Genomic DNA, 21520 nt, shown 5'->3' on the forward strand with positions numbered 1-21520 from the left:
CAGAACTGAACTGAACTGAACTTTCTTACATAAGCAGTAACATACATACTATTCTAACTTTGGTTTTGTTTGTTTGTTTTGGCTTTTTGGCTGCTCTGCATAGCTTTTGGAATCTTAGTTCCCCAACCAGGGATTGAACCCAGGCCACAATGGTAAATGCAATGAGTCTTAACCACTGGGCCACCAGGGAATTCCTGATTCTGACTTTGTTTTATACTCTACAGTGTATCCTGTGTGTCACTTGCTGTCAGTACATAAAGAGATCCCTCATTCCTTTCTGTATCTGCATGGTGCTCTATGTGGATGTCCACAGTTTATATTATCATTAACAAATTTGATTGTTTCCAGTCTTTTGGTTCTAGAAATAGTCCTGGTGTAAATAGCCATACGCATACATCTTTTCTTATTTTTGCCAATATGTCTTTGCAGTAGGTTCCTGAAAGTAGAGTTGCTGAGTCCAAAAGGAAATGCTTATGCACTTAAACTAAATATTCCCGTTTTCTTCTGTAGGACTTCCCTGGTGCAGATGGTAAAGAATCTGCCTACAATGCAGGAGACCCACATTCAATCCCTGAGTCAGGAAGATCCCTTGGAGAAGGGCATGGCAACCCACTCCAGTATTCTTGCCTAGAGAATTCTATGGACAGAGGAACCTGGCAGGCTACAGTCCATGGGATCACAAAGAGTTGGACACGACTGAGCGAATAACACTTTTTCTCCTCCGTAGGAGCTATATGAATGATTTTTGCATTTCCATCAGCAATACTGAGCATTCCTGTTTTTCCACAGCCTCATCAGCAGGGTATCTCGACAAACTTTCTAATTTATGCCAATTAGATAGGTGAGAAAAAAGCACCTCTGAAGTTTTAATCTGAATTTCCTTTGTTAGAATTGAAGTTACACTGTTCTGTGATTTAACCAAGCTAGCTTTCTCCCTCTGGACTCCTTAAAGTGACCTCACTGTGATTTATAAGGTAAAATTTCAGGGAGAATGCAGAATGGTTTCCTTAACTAAATTCCATCATATCCAGTTCATATTTTTGGAACATTTTGCCTGAAGGAATAAAAGGAATGTAACTTAGAAAGGGAGTTAGGAAAATCATCTTTGTTTTGGCTATATCTAATAACAGCAATGACTTTCAATTATTATGTACTAGCGACTGATTCGGAGGAGGCAATGGCAAGCCACTCCAGTACTGTTGCCTAGAAAATCCCATGGATGGAGGAGCCTGGTGGGCTGCAGTCCGTGGGGTCGCTAAGGGTCGGACACGACTTCACTTTCACTTTCACTTTTCACTTTCACACATTGGAGAAGGAAATGGCAACCCACTCCAGTGTTCTTGCCTGGAGAATCCCAGGGACGGGGGAGCCTGGTGGGCTTCCGTCTATGGGGTCACACAGAGTCGGACCCGACTGAAGTGACTTAGCAGCAGCAGCAGCAGCGACTGATTGCCCACTCCAATGTTCTTGCCTGGAGAATCCCAGGGATGGAGGAGCCTAGTGTGCTGCTGTCTGTGGTGTCGCACAGAGTCGGACACGACTGAAGCGACTTAGCAGCGCAGCAGCGACTGATTGGTTTTTACTCATTATCTTGTTTACTCTTCCCAAGAATCCATGAAGTAGGTTCTGTTATCATCTCATTTCAGAGATGAGGAAAGTGAGACTGATACTAAATAAGTTAGAAAGAATACACAGCTAGTAAGTGGTGGAACTTGGATTCAAAACCAGATCTAACTTGCCTTTGCTATTACTCTCCGTAATGTAGTAGCTAAAGACAAGCCCTGTCTCTAAATCTCTGAATTTGGGGTTGGAGATGGAAAGAATGTAAGATGAGCTTGGAGAGAAAAGGCAGCTCAGATTACTGATATACTATTCAGTGATTCCCACCTATCATCAGGTTTTCTGCAGAAAGCCTTCCATCCTGCAGTTTTTCAAGTAAATCTTTATTGACCAAGGTAAATTTTTATGCCCCACAAAAGCTAAGACTCAGAAAAGAAAATGTTACAGAAAATATTATTAGTATCTACTGATCAAAAATAAGTATATGTTGCCATCTTGAGGTAAATTAATTTTTGACAATTTTGACAATTAATTTTGTAGTCTCCTTGAAAATGTAATCTCACCACAGCCTTCAGGAAATGAATGACTTTTCCCTTTTAGTAGCCTTCTGCATTAAAGTGATTCAGTTTCAAGTAAGATATTTGACTCCTGTTTTGGTACCCAAAATTTGGGTAGTTCAACATTGGAGGTCCATCATCTCCTAGAAAAAGTTCATAAATTGCTAATGAGACTCCTGCTCTTACCACATCCTAATGTAAATCTTTTCCTACAAACATTTATGTGGTTTTTCCAAAAGAAGAGAAAATTAACTTGGAAATGGTGAGAAAGGAAAAAGAAAAGGCAAAATAAAAAGAACTCTAGAACGTGATCCGCTTATCTTGAATTATCCTAATCTCTAAGATAAACTTAATTACATGAGTAGATTCCCCAAATTGCAGAATCTCATATAAATTCATGTTTTACAGGGATTACCTTAGGAAACTCCATAATACATTACTTTTATTAATATCTCAACTCTCTATTTTGCATGTCAAGAAACCCTTTGGGTTTTTCCTGTTCCTCAGACTATTTTCCTAACTATATGGAACATTGAGAGGATAACAGGGGTCAGGTTGGCAGAATCACAAATCAGAGCAAGGGGTAAAATAAGAAAAATGATGGAAAAATCAGGCAACTCAAATTTCTTCAGAATGGTCTTCATAAAGTAGCATCATTCTTGCGTTGGAAGTGAATTCACAACTCTCACACACCTAGTGTAAGTAGAAAAACATTCAGAACTATTTTTGTTTGGATGGTTTTATTGATAGTATCTGGGGCTTCCCTTGGGCTTCCCCAGTGGCTTAATGGTAAAGAATCTGCCTGCAATGCAGGAGACACAGAAGATTCAATTCAATCCCTGGGTTGGGAAGATCCTCTGGAGGGCATGGCAACCCACTCCAGTATTCTTGTCTGGAGAATCCCATGGACTGAGGAGTCTGGTGGGTTACAGTTCACAGGGCCACAAAGAGTCAGACACTACTGAAGCAACTGAGCACTCACGCATGGGGCTTCCCCTGGTAAAGAATCTGTCTGCTAATTCAGGAGACACAAGAGCCACGGGTTGGGAAAATCCCCTGGAGAAGAAAATGGCAACCCACTCCAGTATTCTTGCCTGGGAAATCCCGTGGACAGAGGAGCCTGGTGGGCTACAGTCCATAGGGCTCCCAAGAGTCAGACCCGTCTTAGTGACTAAACAACGTTGATAGTATCTACATGTCTAGAAGCTGGGGGAAAAGAACAACTGATCCACATTTACTGACTTCAGCATAGTACTAAATTAGTTTTTCTCTTTGTAGTAGACCTCAGTCTCAACTTACCTGAAGCTTTTGTGAATCAGATAACCTGTATCCTTATACTTTAACTGTGTATGCTAAATAAAGTATCTGTCCTTTCAATACAGAATTTAGACAAGGACCACAAAATTTTAGTTAGAAACTAAAGGTTTATTTATTTTGAAAAAGACATAAAAGACAAAAAAAAGGCAAAAATAATACTGAAAATAATCATATATGTCAGTAACTGTGACATAAAAAATATACTCATATATACATATATGAAATTACCTGAAGAAAATGCTTAGTAAGATGTTTGAAACCAAGAATGGGCTTGAATGGATTTCTAATGAAATACAATTAAAAGTTTTGCTTAAAGTATCTAGTTCAGCAATATTCAAGACATTATAACAACTCTTCTATACCCCACTTGCAAAGGTCAGCAAAACAGGCTTCAAAACATGTTGTTTTAGGAGGATAGTTTTGGGTATTGATCCTGTTTCCTTACGGACAACTACTTAACTCATCCACTATGTTGAGGTCTTCTTGTCTTTAAGAGTGTGCTGAATACAAGGATGAGTGAACTCCGGTTATACAGAGAATGCAACAGTATAAAAATACTGAAGCATATATTTAAAGCAAAAGAGAACCCTAAGCCTGAAAATAAGTCAAGAGTAGTTTTACTCCTGATACAAACAAATACATCCTAGGACTTAGTATACCAGTCTCTTTTGTATGCATAATAAACTCTGATATGTAAACTATCTGAGCAATTTGTGAGGTAAAACCTCTCAAAGTTTTACCATAATGTGCCTTTTTCTTTTCTTTGCTCTACTCTGCTTTTTGGCCCTTCTAAGGCTGCCAGTGAATACCCTCTGGAACTGCTTCATATGTCGGGTCCCCAGAACCCCTCTCCCTGCCACCCTGGTTTGATGAGATGCTTGGAGGACTCAAAGGACTCAGCACATCACTGTACTCATGGCTATGATTTACTCCAGCAAAAGCATTCAAAGCAGAAGAGCAAAGTGAAAGGTGTACAGGGCAAAGTCAGGGGGGAAACCAGGCACAAACTTCCAGAGTCCTCTACCAATAGAGTCTCACAGGATGTGCTTAATTCCTCCAGCAACTTAACTGTGATGTGTGTGAAAGGTTGTCTACCATAAAACCTCATTAAAGATGCAGTGCCAAAAACAAACAAACAAACAAAAACAAAAGATGCAGCACCAGGGAATTCCCTGGCAGTCAGTGGTTAGGACTCCATGCTTTCACTACCAACAGTCCGGGTTCAATACCTGGTTGGAGAACTGAGATCCCACAAACCACACAGCAGGGCCAAAACAATACAAAACAAAGAAGCTGTGCCAGGGTTGTTATTGTGGTCTATTCACATAGGTACATCCTGCCTAGCATATATCCAAATTCTAGATTCCCAGGAAGAAAGCACGTGTTACCACAAACCGCACTGTACAAACACCTTAGTCACAGCAGGCAACTCTAACTGACGAGAGTGGAGGGAACCCTCTTGAAATCTAAGTTTCCAGATGCCAGCCGAGGTCCAACTTTACAAGCAGGCCTTTCAAAGGATCGAAGTCTGGTCTGCTATTATTCTTTTGCACACTTAGTGACAATTCCACAGGAATAATCAACATACTTTCAGATTCTAGACTCTTCTAATTCAAAAACATGCATTTTTTAAAAACATAATAAAGTCTGCTACCTAAGATATGGTTAATGCACTCATGTTAATAAATTGCCATACTTATATTTGAATCTTACTGAAACGTGGAATAAAAATACATGGAAAACAAAAGAAAATTCAGTTTTGTCTTAATGAACTTGGAATCTTAGTATTTCAATATAAAGAGGGCTCTTTCAAATATCTGTGTTATAATTGACTAGAAATGGGCTTCATACAATTATATATAATTAAAAATAAACAGTTGATAATTACTTGGCATTAATAGTCTAAACATTAACTTTAGAAGTAAGAGGTAAAGGAGGCACTATAACATCATGTTTATGAAGAGAATTTTTTTCAGCTAATATTTTGGGGATATAAGAGGAAACTTCCTTTTGTTGTTCTCGCCACTTGAGTATATTCTCTGCCAGTTCTTCTGTCTCAGTCACCAAAATATCCATCTTTGCTAAAGCTGTGCTCTGTAACATATGAAAGAAGGGGAAAACAGGAGAGAAACCATGTCTATCATTAATACATAATTACTGTATCATAATAATTATAACACCAAAGTTAACGACTGATCTTTTCCAGCCTCTTAATACAAAGGCTCCTTAAATCTCCTACACATTCTTTTCCTTTGTGAGCTCAACTCTCCTTTGTCTTTACTGATCACCTTCATGCAGATGACACTTAGTCTATAGTGTCAAACTAATCTTCCTAAAGTTCAGTCCTACATTTCAGTTTTTTGGAAATCTCCATCTAGATGCATAGTCAGTATCTCAAACTCAATTTAACTACAGTTCAACAAACCATGACTAAACATATACTCTCTGTATAAGACATGTCAGAAAACAAACTTATTGGTTTCTTTAATCTCTTGATACTACTCATCCTCAAGTCCCCAAGGCTAGAAACTTCATTCCTTGGATGTGTCACTTGTCCAAATACCATGTGACAGAAACTTGACCTCCAGAATCTAAAATAATCAACACAATCCTTTGTATTCAGACGCTTTAAATCTTTCATCTGAACAACTGTATTTATTCTCCAAGTTTCTCTGCCTTTGGTTCCTCTGCCTAGTCCTCTAACCCACAGCTCATCAAATTTTAATGTGTACAGAAATCACCTGAGGAACTTGTTAAACTATAGATTCAGATTCTGAAGGTCTAAGGTGAAGGTGTTCTGCATTTCTAACAAGGTTCCAGGTGATGCTGATGCTATGCCCATACTTGAGAGTGACAAAGCTCAGTCTACTCTACCCAGTTATTTTCTCCATGATTAAACTACAGTTCTGATTAAGTAAATTAACCCTCTGTGCACTTCTCTAAAAACAAATGAAAAAAACACCCAACAGTTCCCCAATACTCAAATGTCTAAACTTCTTATTCTGATTTTCAAAATATTCCATGAACTAACCCTGAGCCAATCTCCCTCTCAATACCCTTAAAAATCAACTGAAGTGGAGTGCCATTCTTTCCTCAAATACCTACGCTCTCTAATTTTTATGTCTTGTCTCAAACTGCTTTTGGCTGAACTACTCTTTTTCACTGATTCTTCAAGATGCAACTTGCTTCTAACTCCTATTTAAAACTTTACTGAAGTATTCCTACTTCCTATTCTAGTCCCAATCTTCTTAAAGTGAAAGTAATCACCCCTTTTTCTGTGCTTAATAGATAGCATCTTCTTTATCATTTTCTGCTGTACTCACTGTGCAAATACTATAAATTAGAAAGTATCTTATACTTTCCCTCACCAAACCTTGAGAATCTGAGGGAAGGGACTGGTCATATCTGTTTCTCTCTCATGATACATATAGCATAGTTCCTTGCACAATGAAGATAACACATTTATTAAATAGAATAAAACAATGTAAAATGACTTATAAATTTTAAAAAAGGCATCCTGATTAAAAAAATAATTCACTGATAATATTAGCCATCAAAAAGTTAAACAGGGAGATCACACATTTGAGATTCTAGCATAAAAGAATCAATGATAGTTATAAGCAAGGTGAAAGGAGATGATGAAGTACCTAAATGCTACTGGTAATACTCACCATTTTCTTTAGATCTGCATCTAAATGAGGGATATTTCTGATTGTTTCAAGATGATCTTCTAATCTCTCAATGAAAGTTACTGCCAATTCCAGCAAATGTACCATGTATCTGAAGGAGGGAGAAAAAAAAAGTCAATTTTTTTTACCCACTTCAGATATTTTGTGTTTTCTTTTTTCCCTTTAATTAGAACTTTTAATATGAAATAAGAGAATTACAATCTACCCAATGAATCGTTAATAACCTTTCTGCATTCATGGAAATATCAGTGATAAAAAAAAGTCCTTCTCTTTCATTTTAAACAGGAATTAGCTTGTCATCCAAACAGAAAAACACAAGAGACAACACTAATCATGTCTAATGTTACCTAATGTTAGACAAACATGAATGTTAATAATTTTCTCACATAAGTAAAAAAATTTCTCCAAGTAAATCCTCATTCCATTTCAATCCACTTATTCTTGGTGAAGGGTGAAGACAACAAGGATAAATGTGCTTCACTGAAATAGCCTACACATGAAACTACTTTAAATCTTTGTATTTGCAAATGGCTTCAAATTATTACTTAGTTCTTCTGATATTTATAATGTATAGTATATACATTAATGATATTTTACTATACTGAATATATTCACAAGCATGGGATTTGTATATCTATTATTTGACTGTAAGGTAAAAGATTTGACACTTAAGAGGAAATACTGGGACTTCCCTAGTGGTCCAGCAATTAAGACTCTGCACTCCCCAGTGCAGGGGGCCTGGGTTCCATCCCTGGTCAGGGAACTAGATCCTGCGTGCCACAATTAAAGATCCTGTATGCTGTAACTACGACCTGTCATAGCCAAATAAATAAATTTTTTTTTTTTTAAAAAGGAAATATTGGTCGGCTCAGGGTCAATTTTGGAGAAAGCAATCAGATCCCCAGATGCCTGCTTTTTAATTTTATTATTATTTATTATTAATAATAACCTACACCTTCAATTGGATACTTCCCATACTCCTTTGAGAAAGAGAGCATGCCCCTTCTATGGAATGGGAAACTAAGGTAAAAACTTAAGTCATTTGCCCAAGCTTTGAGGCATACAGTCAGCACAGGTGAGATCATAACTGTGATTTTCCTCCTTTTAGTTGATCCTGTGTTCATCTGTCCCTGCTTAAACTCCCCCAACAGAATTTTTATATAGAGATATTCACATAATAATAAATTTACATCACAGAAAACTGTCTACACACAATAAAAATGATTTTATCCACCTTACTATGTTATGAATCGAATTTCTTTCATTAAAGTCATTATAATTTCCAAGACACTGGGCAAAAGAAATGCCTTTCTCTCCACCATTGCTATAATTCTTTAAAAGTAAAGGGTTTTCTTTATGGTTTAATGTATCAGCATTAATAATAATGTTAATAGATACAATCACTCATATACTATTCAATGAATTATGCTATGAAATAATTACTAGTCTAAACAAAAACTACCCTCAGGAAACATGTAACTGTTAATGTCTACTTTGCAGTCTAACCTGTGATAAACAGCTTCAATAGGCAAGTTTCCTTGGCACATGGGTTTCAACAGTCTTTGCCTGAGAGACCGCTTTTCTTTTAGTACTGCTTCCAAATGATTATTCATGCTTTGCAAACTGTGACACTTCTGAGCTACACAAAACAGAATCAGAAATTACAGTTAGCAACAGGACAAGTTTTGAAATCACTATCAACATCAAAAATCAATCCCATCATTTCTCTCCTAAATATCTCCCCTTTGCTATCTTTAATACCCAATACCAGTTTCATTTTCAACTATTAATATTTTCTCTTACTTTTCCTACTGACTACCCAGTCTAGTGCTAAATTCTTAGTGTTTTCCAATGCTACTCCTACTTTTTATAGCCAGAGCCATATTTTTCACATAAGTCTTTGCCTCTAATATTCTATATGAACACTAAAAAGCAAACATGTGTCTTATCAGCTACTTTTATTTTGGTATTTTCCCCAGAATTCAGTTAATGGCTATCAACTGACTCTTAAATTATTATTTTAAAAAAATTTCAAACTTACAGAAGAGTTTCAAGAAAAGTTCACTGACTGAACTCTCATATACATTTCACCTAGACTCACCAACCAACATTTGGCTACATTTTTTCTCCTCTTTCTTTACATTCACATACATATATTTTTCATAAGCAATTTGAGAGTAAGTTGCAGATGTTGTGACCTTTTACTTCTAAAATTTTATCAGGTATTTTCCCAAACAGGAACATTCTCTAATGTAACAAGTGTAGTTATATAAGAGAATCAAATCACTACTATTAAATTCATATAATTTAACATTGGTACAATACTACCAATATTTAATGCAGCCTATATTTAAACATCGGAGAAGGCAATGGCAAGCCACTCTAGTACTCTTGCCTAGAAAATCCCATGGACGGAGGATCCTGGTAGGCTGCAGTCCATGGGGTCGCTACGAGTCAGACATGACTGAGCGACTTCACTTTCACTTTTCACTTTCACACATTGGAGAAGGAAATGGCAACCCACTCCAGTGTTCTTGCCTGGAGAATCCCAGGGATGGGGGAGCCTGGTGGGCTTCCGTCTATGGGGTCACACAGAGTCAGACACGACTGAAGTGACTTAGCATTAGCATAGCATATTTAAACATCACCAAATATCATAATAATAATGTCATTTATACCAAAAAAATTTTTTTCTAATCAAATATTCAATCCATGGCTACCCTTTGCTTTAGCTATCATGTCCCTTTAGGATTCCTTCATCTGTAAGATTCTTCAGCCTTTGTCTTTTAAGCTCTACTGACTCAGGAGCTCCTACCTTGGCCAATTTTTATGCTATTTACAGTAGCTAAGCCCACAGAAAAGCAGACTTTGTTAGCTTTAGCATAATACCTGGAAAAATTATCACAACCTTGTAGCCTAGTGCTTATTTAAAGTAATCTTAAGAAAAAGTTGACATTCTAATGATTACTCATTTAACTAAATCACTTACCCAAAAAGGAAGGATGGACAACATCTGCTGCATCTTTTTCTAGGCTTAGGAGTTCAATTTCCAGGTTTTTCTACATTAGAAACGAAAATACCACTTAGCTTACCTGAAGTAAAAGCTTAAACTTTGATTTTAAAAACGGACAGTCTTTAACTCAGGAATATTTAAAGGAAGCAGGAAGACAATTTGTTATAGAAGATTTTCATTTTGGTGTTTAAGCCCTGTTGCTGATATTGCTACTACTCAATACTACTATGATTACTACTATTATTAACTACTGCAGAGAAAAGCCTACACAGCTATGTGCTAGATACCATTCTACATGCAAGAAAATTGTTGGAACCAATTAAGATGCTTTCCTTTAGTAGAAGTGGAAAGGAGAAACTCCAACAAAATTTACCTGGTAGATTTCAGCTTGAATATCTGTGATCTGCTGTAGTCTGGAGAAGTTCACAAAGCAAGAAGTTGATTTCTTAGATATATTTAACATCTCCTGTTGGTAAGTGAACAGACAAAGTAAGTAGTAGTATGTCAGAAAAAGTTTCTGTGTGCACTGGAATAGCATGCCCACATGTCTAAAATATGAGGATATGACCAACACTCCCCCTGAAAAATGAAGTACAGAGTAGGATAGTAGCAATGTGTATTTCCTGGTTTTAAAACCTCCACCATCACAAATCCTTTGCCCAAATATTTAGAAAATAAGAAAAACAAAGAAAACCCTTTGTACTATTTCCTAAAGCATCATGCACAACAGATTAGCACTACTGATAGTTTACCAGAGAATTCTGAGGCTGAGTTTGCTAGAGAACCACTTCTACACAAATGACCAAGACCTAGTCTATTAGGCCTTGCTGGGACTAAAATCAAACACTCTGGGCCACAGAATCATTCATCTGACTCATTAAATGGCCTCTGTTGGCTACAAGTCATTCATATGTCTCTTCCCATATTCTTCCTTTCTCGGATAAAGGAACAGTTCTGTCCAGGCGTAATTATTCTTGTAAACAGCCTACCCCCTTGCCCCACCTCCTTTATATCCTTTTAGTCTGTTATATCACTTTTGTAAATTGCAGGTTATCACAGAATAAGAACATTATCTTTTTCATCCCTTGGCTTCATCCATAGTATTTTCTATTCTCTTTTTCTTTTCTAGAATGTTGGGACAGGAAAGAACTTCAGATACCATATAGGCTAGGGGCTGGGAAGCTACCGCCTATGAATTAAATACAGCCCATTGCCTGTTTTTGTGTAGCTTAAGAATGGTTTTCATGTTTCTTAATTGTTTCTTAATTGTTGGAGAAAAAAAATCAAAAGAAAACTATCTTGTGACACATGGAAATTAAATGAAATTCAAATTTTAGGGTCCAGAAATAAAGTTTCACTGAAACTCAACTTTGCTCATTCATTTACTTATTTTCTCATGTTGTTCTCATACTAAAATAGCCTAGTTTTGACCCTATGGACCTAAAAGCCTCACTTACTCACTCTATGGCCCTTCATAGCAAAAGTTGGCTGAATGATGATAATCAATTTTATAAACATCGATTTAGACAATGGAAGATTCAAAGATGAATGAAACAAGCTCTCTGCCCTTAACAAGCTCATGATGGAAAAGGTATTCTAGACATTATAAATGCTCAGTAACTGTCAGTTCAGTTCAGTTCAGTCGCTCAGTCGTATCTGACTCTTTGCAACCCCATGAATCACCTAACATATATGTGAGAAGGGGAAGATGAATCTGGAAACATAGTTTCCTACATAATCATGGGAGATCTTGATAGCTATAATAAGCAATCATAATGCAGAAAATGAGGGCAATTTAAAGTTTTCTGATGAAGAAATGACACAATCATATATAATACCTATTTTAGAAATGTAAATAGAGATAGTATGGAAAATAAAATTAATGGAGATGGGGGGAGGAAGGAGTGGGAAGTGTCTGCTTAATGAGTATGGGGATTCCATTGGGGATAATAAAGAAAAGTTTGAAAATAGTTTTACAACATCTTGGGGTAAAAAATCCCAACCTACCTTGGTAATGAGCCAACAACATCAAACAAACAGACAAAAAACTAGTGGAGCTGGACTGGAGGTTGGATATTTAGACAGGTGGCTGTCACAGCATACCCAGTGAGAAGATGAGACTGTGGATTAGGTCTGTAGCAGTTAAAAAGGAAAGGGAGGGAGAGACATTAGTTCCTAAGAACATGGAATTTGTAAGTCCTAGTTGATACAGGGAATGAGGAATAAAGTCAAGTCAGTAATGACTCCCAAGGATTCTGCTTCAGGTGACTGGACAGATAGTTATGCCATACACTGAGGTAGACAACACAGGATAGTTTACTGATGGCAAACCGGACTGGGGAGGTTAAGTATTAGTTCAGCTTTATACTGCCAGTGTGTAACAGGGCTGAAATGAGAATACATTCAATTTGCATTTCCATTATATTGGCCTGACTCTTTCTGCTCTCTCTTAGAAGGTAAATTAAAGGTAAGCTGGTAAATTAAATTAAAACATCTCCTATTTCTCATTGTAACTTCCGCCTTCTCTGGTACCTCTCCATCCTTCCATGTTTGTACACTAATCTTGGTTGTACGTTTGCAAACTAGTAAACTCTTGGGTTCAACAACAGGGTAATGGAGCTTATCCAAAAACATGCAAGAAAAACCAGAGGGAAAACAAGAATTTTCAAGAAAAGGAGAGAGGAGAGAAAGAACAGTCAAATTCCTCTAGTAAATGGAAATTCTGTTTTGAGGACTGTAACTTAGGGAACACGTTAAAAAAAAAGCAAGGATTGGAAAATCTGAAAGTCTTTACTATTGACAACTACCATTATATATTATATGAACTTTACATGCCACTGGGCATCTGTTTAGGGTATTTCTGTTTCCTCTGTTGCTAGGTACAAGAAGTTGAAATCCAGGACATTCATGTATAGACATTCACGTAAAAATCCTGATAACACTGTGGTATCTATATCTACATATCTGTTTATGCTTGTATCTGTGAGCATCCTTTCTTTTTTTCTCTGTCCTTTCTTCTTCATACTGAATTCTATCTAGGGACATTAAAAGGGAGGCAGCGTAACAGACAGGCTCTAAAATGGTAGCGAGGAGCGGAAGAGTGCAGTACACAGAAAATAGACTATGTGTGTATGTATGTGTAGTACTCTTCCTATTAGAAAATAGATTCTGAGGGGGTTTTTTAGGTCTGGATCCTTATCTCATGTATTGCCAGTAGAGGGAGCTCGGATCAAGGCGCTCTGACTCAAAGTTTGCCAGAATATCTAGGATGTAAGGACTTCTGTGGTGGCTCAGATAATAAAGAATCTGCCTGCAATGCGGGAAACTGGGAAGGGAAAGGCTACCCACTCCAGTGTTCTTGCCTGAGATTTCCATGGACAGAGGAGCCTCGAGGGTTACAGTCCATGGTGTTGCAAATAGTGGGACACGACTGAGCGATTAACACTTTCACAAAGCCACTAAGAGAAATAACAACCTCAGATATGCAGATACCACTCTAATGGCAGAAAGTGAAGAGGAACCAAAGAGCCTCTTGATGAGGGTGAAAGAGGACAGTGAAAAAGCTGGTTTAAAACTCAACACTCAAAAAACTAAGATCATGGCATCCAGTCCCATCACTTCATGGCAAAAAGATGGGGAAAAATTGGAAACAGTGACAGATTTTATCTTCTTGGGCTCCAAAATCAGTGTGGAAGAAAAAAAAAATAAAAGGTTAACATGTTTACCTTTAGAAAAAAAAAAAACAAAACAAAATCAGTGTGGATGGTGACTGTAGCCATGAAGCTCCTTGGAAGGAAAGCTACAACAAACCTAGACAGAGTATGAAAAAGCAGAGACATCACTTTGCTGACAAAGGTCCATATAGTCAAAGTTATAGTTTTTCCAGCAGTCAAGTATGGATGTAAGAGTTGGCTGAGCATCAAAGAATCCATGGTTTTGAATTATGGTGCTGGAGAAGACTTTTGAGAGTCCTTTGGACTGCAAGGAGATCCAACCAGTGAATCCTAAAGGAAATCAATCCTAAATATTCATTGGAAGGACTGATGCTGAGCTGAAGCTCCAATACTTTGCCCACCTGATGCAAAGAGCCAACTCACTGGAAAAGACCCTGATGCTGGGAAAGGCTGAAGGCAGAAGAAGAGGATGGCAGAGGATGAGATTGTTAGATAGCATCACCAATTCAATGGACATGAATTTGAGCAAACTCTGGGAGATGGTGAACAGGGAAGACTGGCAGGCTGCAGTCCCTGGGGTCACAGAGTAAGAACAACAACAGGGCATAAGCCAAAGCAGTATCCCATATTATCCGATAGACAATTAACCCTACCTTTCTTTCACTAAACATCCTCCAATGGACAGATGAAAACAGAACAAAGCTTCAATAAGCTATATTTTCTAGAAGCGTTGTATCATATCACATCACACAGTTTTAAGCATCACTCTTAATTTTTAACACACATGGGATGATGTGTACTTAATGGATAGACTGTTTAAAGGGATCACATAATACATCATTCTGAAAGAATGATAAATCCTTATAATAAAAATAGGTTTTCATATGTACAGTTTGCTTAAAGTAGAATCATGCTACAAATCTGAGACGTTTCCTCATTGGATCTAGCTGTGTAGTAAGATTATAAAATGGTTTTAAGGAGCTATGGATTGGCAGATCTTACCTGTAGGCAACACAAGCATGTCTAATTAGCCTTACTTGAAGGACACAAGGAAGATCCTCCCCAAAGCAATCAGCAGCCTAACTCACCAGAGACTTATTCCCTTGGTTTATCTTCTACCAATACATTCTAGACTGACAAATCCCAAATGTCTTATAGTTATCTGACTCTATGACCCCAAGGACTGCCGCATGACAAGCTTTCCTGTCCTTCACTATCTCCCAGAGCCCTAGACAAGTTAGTAGAAAGAAAACACAGGAGAGAAGTGAGGAAGATGAGAATTGGGGAGTGCTGTAGTTATGTTTTGTGATTCATATCCAGGCCTTTCAGGTCTTTCTCGCCAATAACCCCCTCCCCACCCCCCAGCCCCTCGACTCCCTAGCTTGTAAAGATGCGTGCTTCCCTTGGCGCCCTCCGGACCTTACGAAGCGCTTCGTAAGACTTCAATATTTTACACAGTGAGCATCGTTTGGGAACGTCCGTTTTAACTATCCATTATTTCCCAACCCCGCCATCCATAGAGGCGGTTATCACTGGACTGAAAAAAGGCGGGGAAACATTAGTTTTTATTATCGCCCACGAACTGACCTGAGATATCTCGCCTGCCAGACACTTGAAACACCATCTACTCAGAGCCCCACTTTTACACAACCCATCGTGGCCCAGTCACTTCTGCCAGCAAGCAGTCCTATCGGCCTCCAGCCGGCACCCTCACACCCACTCCGGCTGCCAGCACCACCACCTCACAGCCAGGTTCTGTCGCCACCGGGTACACCTCGTTAATGATGCCATCGTCTCCACGCACCTCAGTGACCAACTCCGACGTAATGAAATGGCCCAGCAGTAGCCCAGCAGCGTTTGGCGCGGTAGCCGGGTCCCAGGGGTTCGCCGCGGCCATGGCTGGGAGCCACCTCCCCGGGTGGCGCGCAGAGTGAGTGGAACGCACCGCGCGCCTCGATGACGTCACAGGGCGTTTCCGCCCGTGCGGAAGCCTGGGCAGCGCATCCCAGTGAGCGCGGATCCCGGGTCTTCCCCTGCCGAACCTGCCCGGAGCTGGGCGGTACGAGGCGAGTTCCGGGATCCCTGATCTTCCCTCAACTCCTAGCAGCGTCTCGCCTCGGATCAACTGCAAAATCGGCAGGGCCTGGTGTTCTTTTTTTTTCTTGTCACTCTTGAGCTGGCCTCCAAGATCCCGGGATCGGCAGGAGGTGACAGCTGGGGATTGAGACGCAGCCGGGAGGCCGACGAGGTGGCTGGGTGCCGGCTAGAACCGAGTGGTGACAGCTGCGCTTCCTTCCCGCAGGGACCTGAGCCTTGGCGCTAGGATGGGAAACAGTGCTCTCCGCGCTCATGTGGAAACCGCGCAGAAAACTGGTGTCTTTCAACTTAAGGACCGTGGGCTGACCGAGGTGAGAAATGGGAGGGATCCGACCAAGGAATGTAAAGGGAGAGGGACGGCGGGCGGTGAAGTTAATAGATAAGAGATTCTCTGCTCTGAGAACCCCTTTCTTCAGTTCCCCTCAGAGTTGCAGAAGCTGACAAGCAATCTCAGGACCATCGACTTGTCCAATAACAAGATTGAGAATCTACCGCCTATGATCATAGGGAAGTTCACTCTGCTAAAGAGCCTCTCCTTGAACAATAACAAATTAAGTATGGCTTTTGCTCCTGGGAAATTTGCTAGTGATCGGCTTTAAGAAGGGTGGTTTTTCTCTGGGAATAGAGTTTGGAGTATAATTATGTTATTAAACTGGTATTCAAGTAAATGTATCATAATCTAACAACAACAAAAAAGGTGGGTTTGTTTTTTGTTCTTACAAGCTTCCGGGAACTCAAGACGCTGGACAATGGCAGAATCCTCGAGGCGTTACGTCTCTTATAAGTACATCTATAAGCGTCCTCTGGTGGGGTAATGATTGATAGGAAGTTAATTTGGACTTGAAACTATCTTTGGAGTGTACTGTAAACAGAATTAATTTTGCTGCTAATTTGGAAGGGCAGATGGTATGGGAAGGAGAGGGCCTTCCAATCCCACAAAACTGCTGTGGGATTGTGCAGTGGCTTCTTCACAAAAGGAGCCCATTATACACATAATGTTTTCCTGCATTTTGATGGCACCCTCACCTTCTGAAGACTATGTTGGTAAAGATGCAATACTTAAAAATGGGGCAACATGTGAAAAGCCTATGTATATTTAACAAGAGGTGTAACAGACTGCCATATAGTTTTTTTTTTAAACTTCATCAAAGGTGTTTTTCAGCTGTTTCAGATTCAGGTTTTTAAATTTTTCTTTGCTAGCTGCTCTTCCTGATGAGTTATGCAATCTGAAGAAACTGGAGACACTAAGCCTAAACAACAATCAGTTGAGAGAGCTGCCATCTACTTTTGGGCAACTATCTGCCCTTAAGACCCTGAGCCTCTCTGGAAACCAGCTGAGAGCTCTGCCCCCGCAGCTGTGTAGCCTACGGCACCTGGATGTAGTGGATCTCTCCAAGAACCAGATTCGGAGCATTCCTGACACAGTCGGGGAGCTGCAGGTCATTGAACTCAACCTCAACCAGAATCAGGTCTAGAGTTCAAGTTTTTTTCTACAGTGTGTTATGTTGGTTTTCAATCTCCTGAATAACCAATTGTTCTCTACACTATATTCATGGAGAGGGGTATCAGAGGCTAGAAGAGAGATATATTCTATGGACTGGACTAATTTCAAAGCCCAACATACCATGAAGTTAGTTGAGACACTGGATGTGTTTGTTGTGTAGGTGTTCTTCGGAGGGTGGGATAGATAATGGGAGGTAATATCCAAAGTGAAACCTGTCTCAGGAACCTTGAGTTCTTCAGGTAGTCCTCAAATACCTCTGATTATCTAGCAACTATGTCAGGGAACTATCTAGGAATTATGTCAGGAAGATAGAGTGGAAAAGAGGCTTAAACTCTTAAGTTCTCGGAGTTGGACATCAGGGGCCATTCACTTGTCTTTTCTTTGGTATGTCAAGTGTATCCTGCTTTTGCTGAAAAACCATCAGTGATAGATTTCTGTAGATCGCTCATTTCTTTGTTGGATAACCTTAATTGTAGTATTTGAAAGTTGTTTAACTTCAGAAGCTCTTTGGTTAACATATATGTGACTGGAGAAACAATATCTGATCTAGAAATAAAGCACAAATGATGCAATATTAATCATAGTGAGACCAGGTCGTCTTTAGTTTTTTAGTCTGTGCTTTTAAATCTGCATAGTCCATTACAGTAGCCAGTAGCTACATGGCCATTAAAATTCATTTAAACTTAAAAAAAATTCATTTCTTCAGCTGCACTAGCCATATTTCAATAGCTCAGTAACCATATGTAGCTAGTGGCTACCATATTGGACAGCACAGAGATGTAGGACATTCCAAAGATTGCAGTTAAGTTTTATTCGTCAAAACTATTCTAGATTATATTGACCTTACATTAGGATGAAATTCAGTCTTTGAGGGGACTGGTCTTATCTCTTCCTTAAAGTAGTTATTTTATGTTCTTGAGCTTTTGGGGAAAACATTCTGAATATTTGGGGAAAAAATTGGCTAAAGCAAGTTGAACACCTGCTCTACATTCCTATGCTCCATTAAATCAATGGTTCTCAGGTTTTAGTGTGCATTAGAATAACCTGGACAGCTGGTTAAGAGATCATGGGGCCCCCATACTCATTGTTTCTGATTTTGTAGGTCTGGGGTAGGGCCTGGGAATTTGAGTTTTAACTAGGTCCCAGTGAAGGTCTGAGATGATTACTAGGCTAAGTAAATATAACTAGGTGACTTGGCACATTTAAAGGGCAGAAGAGGTGAATAAGTCAAAGATAATTGCTTGGTATTGCACTCAAGAGCTAAAAGAAGAGTGGTGCTCTTGGGAATGGGCACGATGGTGAAGCATCCAAAGTATTTTACTGAAAATCAGAGACACAGGAGAGGAAATAGAGGTGAGCAGAAATTAACGTAGATACATAGTTTAACAAAAGGGATAGCTTTAAGAATGAACAGGCTTTCCTAGGAGAAAGTTTAGAAAAATCAAATATTAAGTACTAGGGACTGCTGCTTGAAAAATGCCCATAGAAACAAGAAGGGAAGCCAAAAATCAGGAATAATTAAAAAAATAGGAAAAAAAAAACAAACCCAGAGCACTTAATACGTATAAGAGGGAGTTTCAAGGAAAGGATACACAGCACAGTCAACTGCAACAGGGAATGAGGTCAATGAATCCTTGACTTTGGCAGAAAATTGGTTGGCATCTACATACACATAAAAGATTGGCAGTAAATTTACCAAAATATTTACAGTGATGGATTACAGGTAGCTGTTTTCTTTAAACTCTTGACTCTCAAATTTTCTATAATGAACAGTGCTTTTATTATCAGAGTTTTGTTTCCAAAAAGCCCATGTGTGTTGTGTTAGTCACTCAGTCATGTCCAGCTTTTTGTGACCCCATGGACTGGGGCCCACCAGGCTTCTCCATCTATGGGATTTTCCAGACAAGAATACAGGAGTTGGTTGCCATTTCCTTCTCCAAAAAAAGCCACTGGTGACCTTCAAAAGTTTTTCCCCAAAAAAACTGGAGGAGTAGTGACAGAAGCTGGGTAACACATGAGGCTTCTGGAATGAGTGGGTAGTGAGAAAATGGGGGTGGTAAAAGAAAGAACTAGGACAAATAGTCAAGTAAAGATTTTTGTTTTAATTTAGTAAAAAATAATCATTATAGTGCTTGTACTTTTTCTTATTATCCTTTTAAAAAAACTGTTGTTCAATAGATATCTCAGATCTCAGTGAAGATATCTTCTTGTCCTCGTCTTAAAGTTCTTCGTCTTGAGGAGAACTGTCTTGAGCTCAGTATGCTTCCACAGAGCATCCTCAGTGATTCGCAGATCTGTCTGCTTGCTGTGGAAGGCAACCTTTTTGAGATTAAGAAACTTCGAGAACTGGAAGGCTATGATAAGGTATGTATTATTGTACTTCTGCATTTCTAGTCCCTGTTCCAGAGAAAAGAAAGGTGAAGTAACCCACATGAATGTTTACAGATACAGGATGTATGTACAGTATAATCCTGTTTATGTCAATAGGATTTGTTCCCAATATGGAGGTGGGTTCTGAGAATCAGCCAAATGGTATAGTGCCAAGATGATTGTTTTTTTTTTCTCTAAACAGCTTATTGTAAAGCATCTTTATCTTTTGATAGGTTTCCTACTAGGATATAAGGAGGAAAAAACTCCACAAAACCATATGCTTTAAATCTCCATCTAGAATAAGTAGATTTTGCAGGAAATGAAGAACCATAAAAACCTAAAGGAAAAAGAATCAAGTCCTAAATAACCATTAAAAAAAATCCTAAATAACCAATAAGTTAATTACCTTCTCAGGCATAGTAACACATAATTCTTTCATGATTTTTAGTACATGGAGAGGTTCACAGCCACCAAGAAGAAATTTGCATGATGTCCTCCAGGAGCATGGGATCTATAGAGTACACTGACTTGGAACCTGCTGCAATCTGGCTGACTGAAAGGCTCCTGTTGTTGTCAAGGGTATCTGCTCTAAGAAGATGATACTCCAGGAGGTCACATTTCACGCAGTGACCGTTTTCCTTTCCAGGGCTCATCTTAAATAAGCTAAAAGGAACCAAGAGACAGGAAGTGTCCTCCATTTTGAGTCATGGACAGGGCAAAGGACAATGTTGATTTTCAAAGCCATCACTACTTTGGCTTTAAGAAACCCAGTAGCTAGTTGCTATGTATACAGTGAGGGGATGCTGCCTGGTACCAGAATAGCTCCACACAACAGCTTGAAATTTCATGTTTCAATGTGTGAGCTTTCATAAAATCAGTTGCTATTCCACCTCTGTGTTAACACTTCATGTTTTTAATGAAATTCAGGTAAACTGTGAGAGGCCACTATGGTTAATCTGAGGATTTATGATTTTATTCCAGTCCCTCCAAGTATTTATTCTTGGAATTTAGGATGTATGAAATATATGACTCTTTTGATTAACAGTATACTTTGCCAGAGAAACAACACAACACTAAGAAGTGTTCCGCAGGCTGCAGTAGCAATTTTTTTTTAAACTATTGCAGGTGCCTTATTGAGAAGAGCTAAAACTGTGTATGCAAAACTTGTAAGATACAAGGATTTTAATAATCAAGTTTTTCCTGAAGTTTTATTAGAAATAATGTCTTATTTCTGGTAAGCTTTTTGTATTTATAACTATTAATAATCAAATTACCTATCAAAAAACTACTGCTACAATATTTTACAACTTATGTTTATCAAATTTATTCTCTGAATAAGAGAATATACCTAAATAAAGATTTTTTTAATAACTATGGCTGGAAGAAAGGTTAATCCTTTAAAGGGAGAAGACAGGGGAACTTTAACCTGTAAATGGCCTTTTGAAAATAATTAATGGGACTTCCCTGGGAGTCCAGTGGTTAAAGACTCCATGCTTCGGTTCGATACTGGTCAGGGAACTAAGAACCCACATGCCACACAGTGCAGCCAAAAATTAAAAGCAAAAAAGTAAACTGATTAGGGAGAAATATTTCATCTTCTTGTTCAGGTCGCAAGAGTACTGAAATGCTTTCATGTGACTGACAAATATTTTTGTGGTACTGGAACCATGCTTATTAAGAGAAACTAAAGGTATAAAAGTAAATAATTTCAGACTGCTACTAACATGAACATTTAGAAA

The 21520-nt window shown here is 38.7% G+C and overlaps 2 protein-coding genes across 3 annotated transcripts; one reads left to right on the top strand and one right to left on the bottom strand.

The window, feature by feature from the left end:
- Positions 1–3522: 3522 nt before the first annotated feature.
- On the bottom strand, positions 3523–15753 carry HAUS2 (HAUS augmin like complex subunit 2). The gene is made up of 6 exons (XM_055435478.2): positions 15615–15753; positions 10510–10602; positions 10113–10182; positions 8630–8762; positions 7106–7214; positions 3523–5528 (listed from the first exon to the last, which is right to left on the bottom strand). Exons 1-6 carry the CDS (start codon positions 15705–15707, stop codon positions 5337–5339), a joined length of 690 nt encoding a protein of 229 aa, XP_055291453.1. The 5' UTR covers positions 15708–15753; the 3' UTR covers positions 3523–5336.
- On the top strand, positions 15752–21054 carry LRRC57 (leucine rich repeat containing 57). 2 transcript variants are annotated; one of them, XM_088839768.1, is made up of 6 exons: positions 15752–15876; positions 16113–16218; positions 16324–16462; positions 17108–17376; positions 19590–19775; positions 20230–21054. In XM_088839768.1, the coding sequence occupies exons 1-6, from the start codon at positions 15767–15769 to the stop codon at positions 20269–20271; spliced, it is 852 nt and encodes a 283-aa protein (XP_088695894.1). In that variant the 5' UTR covers positions 15752–15766; the 3' UTR covers positions 20272–21054. The 2 variants fall into 2 exon arrangements, with proteins under 2 accessions (XP_088695894.1, XP_055291454.1); XM_055435479.2 differs by lacking the exon at positions 15752–15876 and adding an exon at positions 15877–16017.
- The last annotated feature ends 466 nt before the right edge of the window (positions 21055–21520 follow it).

The sequence above is a fragment of the Moschus berezovskii genome, chromosome 9 (assembly GCF_049115385.1).
Source record: "Moschus berezovskii isolate FMDL1 chromosome 9, NW_MosBer_1.0, whole genome shotgun sequence".
Taxonomy (NCBI): Eukaryota; Metazoa; Chordata; class Mammalia; order Artiodactyla; family Moschidae; genus Moschus; species Moschus berezovskii.

Coding starts and splice junctions, on each gene's coding strand:
- HAUS2 (XM_055435478.2), bottom strand. CDS start 15,707: ATGGCCGCGGCGAACCCCTGGGACCCGGCTACCGCGCCAAACGCTGCT. Junction 10,183..10,509: donor TTCAAGCTGAAATCTACCAG/GTAAATTTTGTT, acceptor TTTCTAATGTAG/AAAAACCTGGAAATTGAACT. Junction 5,529..7,105: donor ATGCAGATCTAAAGAAAATG/GTGAGTATTACC, acceptor CATATGTTACAG/AGCACAGCTTTAGCAAAGAT.
- LRRC57 (XM_088839768.1), top strand. CDS start 15,767: ATGACGTCACAGGGCGTTTCCGCCCGTGCGGAAGCCTGGGCAGCGCAT. Junction 15,877..16,112: donor CCGGAGCTGGGCGGTACGAG/GCGAGTTCCGGG, acceptor TCCTTCCCGCAG/GGACCTGAGCCTTGGCGCTA. Junction 16,463..17,107: donor CTTGAACAATAACAAATTAA/GTATGGCTTTTG, acceptor TTTCTTTGCTAG/CTGCTCTTCCTGATGAGTTA.